Source organism: Salvelinus sp. IW2-2015, unplaced genomic scaffold, assembly GCF_002910315.2.
Source record: "Salvelinus sp. IW2-2015 unplaced genomic scaffold, ASM291031v2 Un_scaffold16450, whole genome shotgun sequence".
NCBI classification, from domain to species: domain Eukaryota; kingdom Metazoa; phylum Chordata; class Actinopteri; order Salmoniformes; family Salmonidae; genus Salvelinus; species Salvelinus sp. IW2-2015.
The window spans coordinates 310,620-322,753 of record NW_019957592.1 but is presented as its reverse complement, the minus strand read 5'-3'; the positions used below and the strand labels follow the sequence as shown (position 1 = coordinate 322,753).

General features: G+C 40.4%; 1 protein-coding gene across 4 annotated transcripts in view; it reads left to right on the top strand.

Annotated features, from left to right (window-relative positions):
- Window positions 1–12,134, top strand: part of LOC112080719 (sodium/calcium exchanger 1-like) — a 45,521-nt gene that overhangs the window by 18,577 nt on the left and 14,810 nt on the right. For 2 of the 4 annotated variants that reach the window (XM_024146560.2, XM_024146563.2), the window contains 4 exons: window positions 7,918–8,024; window positions 10,551–10,571; window positions 10,999–11,016; window positions 11,119–11,133. In XM_024146560.2, the coding sequence (XP_024002328.1) occupies window positions 7,918–8,024; window positions 10,551–10,571; window positions 10,999–11,016; window positions 11,119–11,133 (161 nt within the window). Of the gene's footprint in view, window positions 1–7,917; window positions 8,025–8,947; window positions 9,049–10,550; window positions 10,572–10,998; window positions 11,017–11,118; window positions 11,134–12,134 lie in introns of all 4 variants that reach the window. The other 2 variants (XM_024146561.2, XM_024146562.2) reach the window with 2 other exon arrangements.

The window sequence follows — 12,134 nt, the reverse complement described above, 5'->3', positions numbered from 1 at the left end:
TGGCAAAGCCACAAAGTCATAACATCTGATTCTAATTCTAACCACACTGCTAACCCTAACCCTTAACATTAAATGAAGACCAAAGAGCAAATGTTATCATACATTTTTTACATTATACCCAATTTTGACTTTACAGCTTGCAGAAATCGCAAAAATCGCTCAGATCTGCCTCCAGGGTAAGATTTATGACAATAAATGTCATCCTGCTGAAAAATCTGTCAATGTGCCGTTGAGMAAGGCACTTAACCCTAATTGCTTGAGGGTTACCGTTGATAATGGCAGACACTGGCCATGACACCACTCYCGGAGGCGATACTCAGCTGGAGTTGGGATATGCACATATTTTATTTAGCCATCATTTTACCAGGTAAAGAAACACATTTCCAATTCACACATGCTTATTAATACACGTGTACATGTGTGAAATAGGACAAATAAGCACCCACCAAATTATTATTATTATTATTTAATAAGCCTCCCTCACTTTATGAGCTGTCTTCTTACTTACCGCAGTCTTCACATTCACAAAATCTGCAAATGATTTCAAGACCACTGGCATAAGGATCTTATAGCAGGGCCAGAAATAGAAAACTAATGTGAGGCAGGAAAAACGAATTATATTCATGGTAGGGAAGGCAACTTATTGGTCTGCCGGCTCCTTAGGCACCAAAAGAAAATGACTCCTGACAGAATCCAATGAGAGACAAACTGTAGCCTACTTTTTGCATGGAAGTATGATGTACTATTGTATGTGGTTGGAAAGTTATAATTGAGTAGGTCGCGAAKGAGTTGGTTAATAGAGTTCTTACATTAGGGAGTTTTCCTCCTCGGTTACAGTGACTGATAGAGTGGAGTCSCTGAGTCAGGCCTTGTACAGTATTCTCTAGTTAATCACAGATACTGCCAGTCCAGCTGGAGGGCTTGAATGTAAAGGCGAAGCTTAAGTGTATTGGGACTGCTACTCTGTTATCAAGCCTCGCTCTCAGTCTCGTTTTGTGCGGCTGGGTCTGAAGACTAGAGGGTAATGCCTGTTACTGGTTGGTGTTAACTCTTTCCCTGTTAGAATTCTCCATAAGAGGGTCTGGGCTACTTTTGCACATTTGTTGTCTGAGTGAGGGAAATGCTGTAAATCGAGAGGTGTCGATGTGTTCTGAAAGATGAGACGTTGAGGGTTATAATAAATAYCGCTTTGATGTGGGCTTCACATTTCCATATTTGAAGACATGTCATTTACAGTATCAAGCTTTATGAGCGCTATGTTTGATCCACAGTTACAAGGATGATATGCGTTATACCCTGGGTTGTCCTGAACACAATGAGCTTATATGTTTGTCATATTGTGAAGAAAAGTAGACGCGGAACACGAACTTGAATGCACTGATTCTATATGCACCAAAACTACAATCTGTTTCTCTGAAGTGCCTTTTCAAAGCCTAACAATGTACAGTCTTATTTTATAACTTATCTAGCCATGTTGGCAATAAAATAAGCTTTCAAAAGATGCCCACCTGACCCAGATTGCGATTCATAACGGAACGTTTTTGGATTGTGTCTACAGCAACAGTAATTGTGTGATGGTGCTGTGTTCCAAACAAAAAACTATAAGTGGGCTTGCTTCAGTTCCTCAATGGCAAAGCTAGGAGAGCTCAAAAAAACACCTTATAGTTGAAGGCGCTTTCCTTGAGTCATAAAAGTGCGTTGAAATGACTTAGGAAATGTACAGTTTGGAGAGGTGTGTGGCCACCTGGAAACACCAGTTAGACCTCTCACTCAAACCCTTGTAATTGTTTTTTCTTAGTTTGCACCAATCCAACATTTCAGTGAATTTTCTTAGTACGTTCCTGAATGTATCCAGAGTATTTTCAGATTTTGTTATTGACAAAGACTGTGAAAAGTACAGTAAATGTAAAATGCACATAAAATCAACAGTGTAATGTTTGGATTCAGTCTCGTGTCCTCCCCCTTGGTCTGATTATTTCTCCATAATCTCCAGTGTTCTCTTTCAGTTGCTACCATTGTCCTGCATATGCTTTTTTTTATAGTTCTTCTGTTATAAATATTTTACATTTGGCCCTAACCAAATAGGCCAATTTCCACAAGTGTAAGGGGTTTTAAACCATTCATTTTTATTCAATTCTGGTCAAAGTAAAGCCTACTCTGAACTTACGTCTTTCGCAAATCGGACATTCAAGTATAACTATCTGGGGCTCTCTTTCACTGGAAATAAAATTGTCGAGGAAGGTAACTGACGTTGACAAGGTCACTGGTGTTGACATTCAGTGGCAGCGTGACCGTTGACACTGTCTATTTTGTGGGCCTTTGAGTGGGAGTATGGAAGTTCTGAGGACTGAGGAGATGCTGGCTCGCAGCTGGTGTTTGGCCCTGAGTCAAACAGCCCATCGGCTGATTTGACTCAGTTGGAGGGCTGGCTCACAGGGATAGGATTGACACGGGGCTAAGAAGCCAGAGGAACATTCTCTCTCCTCCCCTTGTCCCCATGTCCTCTTTCTCTCACTCTTTTTTCTCTCTCCCACTCTCTCTGTTGTTCACTTCTCTTTTCCCCTTTATGTCCTCTCTGCCCCCCCTCTCTTTCTCTCTCTCTCTCTCTCTCAAAACCAAACACAAGCCAACACTACTATCATAACTCCCTCACTCCTTTATTTATCACACAACACCTACCCTCACTCCTTTACTCTCCATCACTCTAACTCCTATCACTCTCATCTCTCTGAGTTCACCCCCAGCGCTCCCTAGAATCTCACCCGGTGTCGAAAGCCCCCCCCCCCCCCCCCCCCCCTCTCTCTCTTTCTCTGTATCTCTCAGTTAAACTTCTTGTACACTTGGCTTCTGTAAAAGTTACATCCAGAGCTTGCCTTTGACAAAGCTGTGAGGAAGCCGTCACATGTAATCCTGCTCAGAGCCAGCACAGAAATATCCCCTCGTTTTTCAAACCGACTGCTCAACAGAGTTGTTTGCCTTCAACTTTTACTTTGTTGCGCATCCTTGACAAAGGGGACTTTATCTCTTCAAAAGCCAGTTGAAATGTGGAGACAGTCCTATCCCTGGTTTCCAATGCTTGTGAGAGTAACAATGGCTCACTAGGGCGGTCTCTCTGTTGACTTTTGCAGATTAGAGCCACTGAATAGGTTTTGTAACACAAGCCGTCTGAATTTGCCAAATGAGTATTAGTTTGCAGGCTGTACCTGTTTGAAGTTACAGTTTCAGACTGTGGCTATTTGATCATAATGTAGGCCTACTAGAGTGGCCTACCATCAAAAACAATGGCGAAAATGCATCCATAACATTTTAACATGGAAATAGCTGTCACCTCCTTGTCTGAAGGACAAGTGGATAAACAGGTTAATGCCAAGCCTACATTGAACACCACACATTGGCTGCTACTGTTATTACAGAGAATCAGATAAAGTATGCTGCCCTCTGCCTATTGGCAACTTAGCTTATTCAAGCCTGTTTCAAAATACAACACCGCCCTTTTACTGGACTCGCTTTTCAAAGATGTCTAAAAATGTACACGTTTTGTGCTCTTGTAGGAAGCAATCACTCCCCCATTGCTGACTACAAATGATATATAACTGGGCTAATAACTCACTAACTAGCAAAGGATATGAACAAAATGTGCACACCTGGCTACATGCAACTCTTGCTTTGATCTCAAACCAAACGCATCTACTCACGACGATATGTGAAAGGGAAAGACCTATTTGCATATAGGTCTACAGCAGCTCTGATTGTTTATGCCATACAGGTCTGTGTAGAGAACGTCTGAGTCATGCATGTCAATGCAATAGAATCCTACTCAGATGCGTTCTGCCTTTGCATTCTAAGTCTTGCGTAGGTCGTTTTGTTTCAGTATGTTGAATTGAAAGGGGCGAATATTGTGTTGATTCGATCACAATTCCCACAGTTGATAGTGTTAACTAAGAGGGAAACTCTAGAAAGTTGAGTAAAGTTCAATCTCCTGCTTCTCTGTGCGGGTTGATATTTCTTCTGTGTGGCAGTCTTGGTGGAGCTGCGCGCGGGTGGATTTAAAATTGGGGGGGGGGGGCGAAACTAACTCAATATTCTTTAAAATAACTCAAATCAAATCTAAACTGTGTAGAAAGTGGACCTACAATGTATTCATATAGTTTATTGACTGTCCAGCTCACTAATAATCACTGTGCACAGTCAATGGACCTACACTAGCGTTCAAAAGTTTGGGGTCACTTAGAAATGTCCTTGTTTTTGAAAAAAAACGTTTTTTTCCCTACATTCAAATAACATCAAATTGATCAGAAATACAGTGTAGACATTGTTAATGTTGTAAATGACCATTGTAGCTGGAAGGCTGATTTTTAATGGAATATCTAAATAGGCATACAGAGGCCCATTATCAGCAACCATCACTCCTGTGTTCCAATGGCACGTTGTGTTAGCTAACTAGACACTCTAATGTACTTGTCCTCTTGCTCAGTTGTGCAGTCCTCTTTCTATTCTGGTTAGGCCAGTTTGCACTGTTCTGTGAAGGGAGTAGTACACAACGTTGTACGAGATCTTCAGCTTCTTGGCAATTTCTCGCATGGAAAAATCTGCCGTTTCCCGCTACAATAGTCATTTACAACATTAACAATGTCTACACTGTATTTCTGATCAATTTGATGTTATTTGAATGGACCAAAAATGTTGCTTTTCTTTCAAAAACAAGGACATTTCTAAGTGACCTCAAACTTTTGAATGGTAGTGTACATTAGTACAGTTTCTTGACTGTCCAAATCGCTAATAATCACTAGACAGTCAGGAAGCATTGAAAATTCCCAAAACGATGGAATTATGATGGCAAGGAAACATAACCAATTTTCAGTGCGGCCCACCGGACCTCGTAGAAGACCGAAAGCGGCACCTGGGGCAAAATGACTTTGACACCCCTGGTTTAATCCATGACACACAGGGCTGTCTGAGAGGGTGAATAGGAGGTGTCACAAGAGGAAGTGACTGACTCCCTGTTATGTCACCCAAGGGCCCAGCAGGACTCTTGGTATTTCCTTTCACCAGAGACTCATTCACCTCTGTGGCACCAAGAGGCCGTTGATCAATAATTCATGTTAATCTTAGTCAATCACATGAACATCAGCTTAATGACGCTATATAAAGGTCCCCTGTCACTTAGTAGTTGACTTTGAGTAATGGGCAATTCCAGCGTGATGGATGTGACATTTCCACACAAAATCACAAGTTACATTTCTCACAGAATGGACAAACAAAACATTAATTAAACTGTTGCATGCTCAGGTTGACTATCCCACATAATTGCCCTAAATCTAATCAGTTTGGAGGTTCCAATAAGTTTGAATTAGTTTGTGGTTTGTCAATCCCTCTCTAGCTTCCACCTAATGAGGTTTTGAAAAAGTAAGCAAAGTATTCGGGTTCCCGAGTGGCGCCGCGGTCTAAGGCACTGCATCCCAGTGCTAAAGGCGTCACTACAGACCCTGGTTTGATTCCAAGCTGTATCACAACCGGCTGTGATTGGGAGTCCCATAGGGCTCTGTGGAACCCATGTATACCAGCCTGGTCTCATAGAGTAGACGTAACATAGTAAATGTAAATCCGAGATACTCAAATTAGTATGAAATGTTATGTTTGGTATGGTTATATAATACCATACCAAATGGTTTACTTACTGTGGTGGTTGGTCAGGGTGGATGGTAGTCCCGTGTAGGTCAGTTGGTTGAGCATGGCGCTTGCAATGCCAGGGTTGTCGGTTTGAGTCCCACGTGGGACCAGTATGAAAAGAAAGTATTAAAATGTATGCACTCACTACTGTAAGTAGCTCTGCATGAGAGTGTCTTCTAAAGGACAAAAATGATGGGTTGGCTTATAACGGACAACTGTAGCTACTTCACAACTACTTAGCATGTTAGCTAATCCTAACTTTAACCTAAACCCTATCCTTAACCCCTAACCCATAGCCTAGCTAATGTTAGCCACCTAGCTAGAATTTCTAACATATGTTTCTAACATATCATATGTTTTGGAAATTTGTAACATATTGTACATTTAGCAAATTTATAACATAACACGAATTGTAATTCTTAACTTATCAAACGAAATGGGTGATGGACATCCACWYATTAATACTTAACATACGAAACGTAACATATCATACTAAACAGGAGTGTTCTCGGATTTACATACAGAATAATATGAAATGGTCTGAGACCAGGTTGACTATACAGCATGTGTTTATTTTCTATGGCAATTTTCCCTTCCAAAGGTTTTGGACATTTCCATTTGCTACAAAGCAGCACTGTTTTATCAAGGGACAGTGTAATTCCATTCCAATTAATGACCCTGTTTATCCCACAGTCTCTGAATATGTGTAAGCAATTGAAATCGCACCAATGTTGACATAATGCTATTAGGACTCACAATCAGTGTTTAGCCTACCTTTAATGAAGGAAATACATGTCAGACCATGGACATGTTCTGTTATTAGATGCARTTATCTGCCAGATTTAAATTGTCCATCTTGTAAGGGGTGAAATGTGGCAAACACAGCAGCCTTGAAGTATCGTTCATCAACCATCCACAAGGTTACATTTCGTGTGTCACATGGATTGGCTGTTTATTTTACGAGGACGATAAATTGTCAACAAATCGTGGATGCATTTTCTTAATTGTTTTTGATGGTAGGCCACTCTAGTAGACCTACATTATGAACAAATAGCCACAGTCTGAAACTTGTCACAATCTGTTGGGATTATTTGCTATTATTTCAAATCCAACAGCAAATGGCAATCTGCTACAGCAACTGGTTTCTGCATTATTCAACAGTAGCAATCAGACAATTAGTAACTTATAAATTGGCAATGTCTTCTCCTGTTTAGGCCCAAGGCAAGTAGAAAGGCTTTTCTTTCAAAGCTACCTACAAAGTTTTTGTCATTACTTGTATATTTTGTCCAAGTTTATTAGTAGTGTGGTGTTTGGAGATATGTTCAGACATGTTTGGCTAGCTGTTAGAGCGAGAAGCCTGTCGTCTCCCTCCCTCCCCTGGTCTGGTCTGGTCCCAGATCTGTTTGTGCTGTCTTGCCAAATCCTATGGTCATTGTCATGAGTTGGATATACAGCACAAACATATCTGGGATCAGGCAATAATTTCCCCCTGGTTTAGTTTATAAACAATATGCAAGAGTGCGTCTTCAACCCATGGGTGCTCTGTTTTTGTCTTGGAGAGTTGTTTTAGTCTCCATATTTGGGTAGCATCGCTGTTGAGAGTATCCTGGTCATTCTCAAACATGGGCCTGAGCCACAGTATAAGACTATAAAATAGACTGATAGACTCTCTAGGCCTTATTATATTACTGAGCCAAGCCAGGCACAACTTACATTTGACCTATTGTTGAGAAGAAAATGCAATAATATATATTGGAGGGAAAAAATGTCCACCATGCCTGTCTGTACATAGGGCCTGTGGCCTATAAGAACACTAACAGTACAATACAGCACTGCATAGCCACACTCTTGAAAATATTTCAGTCTTGTTGTGAATTGTTGTTTGTCTCAAAATACTTTCATTCAGAACTTAAATATGTAGTGTTTTGATGAGGCGATATATTTTTCATTTTTCCAGTACATTTTTGTATAAAAGACATTGATTTCATTGTTTGTGATTTATTGTTTCCTCCCACCCCACCGGAATCGCTTAATGTCACCCTACAACCCATCTTCCCATTTTTTTTTTTGTGCTGTCGCCTTTGTGTCGTTTGACGATGCATGGCTCGTCGTTTGACGATGCATGGCTCGTCGTTTGACGATGCATGGCTCGTCGTTCTTCTTCCCTCATGTTCGCACTCTCCATACGCTGTTCTATCTGCAACCTTGTCTTCTTTCTCTCTCTTTCTCTCTCTCTCTTTGTTTCAGCAAAACTATACAGATCAATATAATCGATGACGAGGAATATGAGAAAAACAAGAACTTCTTCCTTGAGATGGGAGAGCCTCAGCTGCTGGAGATGAGTGAGAGGAAAGGTGGGGCGTTCCCTTCCCAGGCTTTGGTCCCAACACTGTACCCCTTAACCCCGCCCCCATTCCATTCGCCATGTATGGCGTCCCCTACTGGATCCATCCACTATTACTTTGTGCTTGCCCAGACCTACTGAATTGGGTATACATGGATAAAGGCCACATTTCCATCCTCCGTGGAGCATTTTTCCAATCCTGGTCCAAGAGGAGAACAGTAATAGGCAGGTTTTCCTACCCACTGGATTCTCTTTTTTGGTCTTTTTTCATTGTTACCTTTCAACCATATTTGTGTAATGGTCAGGTGTATATTTCTTGATTATAAATCCCAAGATTCATTGGAGCCCGAAACCAGCATACATAGTGGTACTCCAGGACCAGCATTGATCCTAAAACAATTTTAGTCAGACCTAGACTACAGAGCACTTGTTCTGAGTAGTCACTTTTTTTTAGCTGTGACCTTTTATTTACCTCAGCACCTAGACAAAACAATATCAATGTTATGAGAGATAAATACCAGGACATAACAATATCAAATGCACAGACATAACAATATTGATATTATGATTAGAGGTGAAGATCAATGAAGATAGTTGAGGTGAAAAGCTTTCATCTTTAAACTCAAACTGAGATCATAGAGGCTTCCAAACAGAGTTCCAACTGTCCCTCCATGTATGCACCATGAGGTGGTACGGGTATGCAACAGAGCTCGACTTCCCCCCTACCCCCGAACCCAGACAAACTGTTCCATCTGTACATCCATGGATGGCCCAGTGGATTGGTGGATATCGAAACCAATCCAAATCCTTTTTGGTGTGTGTGTGTGTGTTTGTGAAACTTGCACAATCTATCCTTCCCCCTTCCCCCACCTCCYGCCCTCGTCCTTCACCTTGCCCTTTTTGTTTTGTACCTTGTCTTGTGTCCCCTTGCAGGAAGACCATAGTGGTTAGAATACTTGACCACGACGAATATGAAAGACAGGCCAGATTCTACATAGAGCTGCAGGAGCCCCATTGGAAAAGGCGATTGACAGGTGTGAGAGTAACTGAAAAGAGTAGAAGATGGGCTCACGCGTCTGACCTCCTCCTCCTCTCCTTCCTCCCACTCCTTCCTTCTTACTTTCCTGTTCTTTTTTTCACCCTCTTCTGCTCCCTTTCGTATTTTCTCTGCTGTCGCAAGGCTACCTACCCTCTCCTCTGGTTTCTTGTGTTTCTACTGCCCCTGGTCAACACCGCTGTTCAATGGGGTTGGGCTGAACAGGATTTGAGCAGAGTCAGAGAAGTTTCTTTCTGTCTCGTTAAGGAGTCCCATCCTATGAGGCGTGCAGAGTGATAATGGCTTTTTGGTTGATAAACAAAGGTGGAACGTTGAGTGGTAGTGGTTGTATGCTCAAGAAGGTGCTGTAGAAATGTGTACCTCCACATGTTCTAGCCCTTGAGCTCTCGTGGTCTTCAGCCAAGCAAATGGTCCGAGTTGACCCTTTCCTAACCATTCCCCTTGGGTACTAACTGTGTTCCACTGTTTCTGTTTGTGGTGTTGCTTGGAACACACACACTCACAATACTCAAGAACTTTATGAGTTTTGCAGTATGCATTTTGGACTTTGATTAACTCCTTACTGTAGGATTTTGGAAGAAACGCCATTAGATATATTTTTATCATTACATAATACAATATTAACGTCTATATACGGTACCAATGCATATACTAAATCACCACTCTCAATGTATGGAAATGACTTTTTAACATATTATCATTGTGCTATTGAGAAAATGGTGTGTTGCGGTGGTTAATTTATTAGGCACATTTTGCCGTCACAGAGAAGTGATTGCAGTACATGTTTATTGTGGTGCCATTTCATTTAATATTTGTTTTATGTTGACCTCCAAATKAAGTTATGCCAGAGCCTAAGGCCCTGTGTCCCAAAACCCTCATAACATTACATTTTGGAACATTAGGGACAGTGCATCGTTAAAACGCTCTTATGAGACTTCCGTTCCATCTCAGGAAACTTGGCCCAAAACACTACACTGCAGGTTAATGTTAGCGCATCATTTTGACAATAATCTGTTTTGACTTATTCAGTGTGCGTTTAGGCATCATTTGTCATTGCTTAAACTTTCATCCAGTGGAAACATTTAGCGTGTAACAAATGCCACTATGAAACCCTTGTTTTTATTTCCGAATATGTTACATCTTTAAATACTCATAGATATTGGGAATTGAAATTGTGCCTCTGAGATTTGATTGGCCCAAGTCTTTTATTGGCATTTAATGTATAACATTTCGAGTCATACAAGCCTGATTTGAAATTCAAAAACTTGCTAGATATGTCTAGTCTGTAGTGAACAACAACCTAACCACGAAATATATATATTATAACTAACTTGCCTGATGGCTATAACTTTTTGCCACCGGGCTTGTGTATATTCATTCCTCTGTTTCCCTTGTTACTTGTTTCCATTTCTCTTGTTTCTCATCTCTCGTTTCTCTCTGCTCAACTGTCYCTTGTTTCATCTGTTTCCATCCTATCAGCTGTGTTGCTTCAAGAAATTGGTAAGCAGTCTACTTTTTCTCGTTAGTCTGCTCTGGTGTGCTGTCACACTCTTCGTTTACCTCKCTTCTAAAGTCACTTATTACTTGAAATGTCAATCATTGTCTGTTACTGTTGTAGTGTCAAGTGTCAAGCRTGCAAACACTGGCAGTCCTTGTACATAGTAACCTTCTATGGAAGGGTAAATACATTTCCTAAATGATGTTCTCAGTTGCAAGAAAACATGTGTAACTGTTCTTATTAAAGAGTGATTTAGAGTGAGTTGGCAGTAGGCCTATACAGTATTTTTATACTAGAGTTTAGTTATCATTTGCTGATCAAAATGTGTCATTAATCAATAATACTATTAAGATACTTCATATAAACTAATACCCACTCACAACCAAATGGCATGTTTTGATTTATTTTCTTTATTTTTTATGGTTTTAGGTGGATTCGTGAAGACAGGTATGGTATATTACTATTGCAAAAAAAATATATATATTTGGATTCAATGTATATATTGATTGATTGATTAATTAATTGGTCATTTTTTGTTAATTGTAATAGACAAAAAGCTTTATGGTAAGAGACAATTCAGTGTTTTGCATTTGATTGCTTTAAATCGTTGAACTTTAAAGCAAGTCAAATTCAAGTAACATATGTGTCACCTTGGTGAGAATCGTGCGTTCTCCTACCCATTACTAATGGCACAAGCCTTTCAGGCTACTCTTTCATTGTTTAGACTATCTTTGTAACTATGTCTATTTACACATAGACATTATAACAAACCAATGTAATATATTGATTATATTGAGAATGCTTTGATAGACTTTAGTTGATTTGAGCATGGCATATTTTCAAATCAAATATACTCCAAAGACAGCACTGAGTACACGTGAATGGATATGTTTTGTGTACTACTGTAGTACTACTATAGTATTTTCTTTGGTGAATATTAGTAATGTAGTTTGTTTGGTTTGCACCTTGGTTTGTGGCACTTCCAGGCATTCAATGTGTAGGCCTATCCTATCACTGAATGAGTCACACTTCACTGTGCGAAAGAGTGTGAAAGATGATGAATGCGTGTGTGCGACCTCATGTTCATGTAGGAATGTACCAGTGGACGCTGCTGAGGGGAGGACGGCTCATAATAAAGGCTGGAATGGAGTCAATGGAGTGGTATTAACCACATGGAAATCACGTCTTTGATGTGTTTGATACCATGCCAATGACAGGGTTGGGGAGCAACGGATTACATGTAATCGGTTACTTGTAAGGGATTACAAAAAAACTGGTAACTGTAATCCCTTACATTACCAGAAAAAAGTGTGTAATCAGATTACAGATACTTTTGAAAAACTAGATGATTACTTTGAGGATTACTTTTAAATTCAGAAAGGATGTTTGCGAAAAATATCTTTGACACTTCTCTGTTTTCTCAATGACATTCAAATCAGGATTGAAAAAAGGCTCGATTTTAAATTTGTTCCATCTGGGCGAGTCTGACCACTATGACGACACACCAAATGTGTTTGACGAATCGCGGGAAAAGAGCACAAATAGGCTTTTGTAAGCTACAGTAC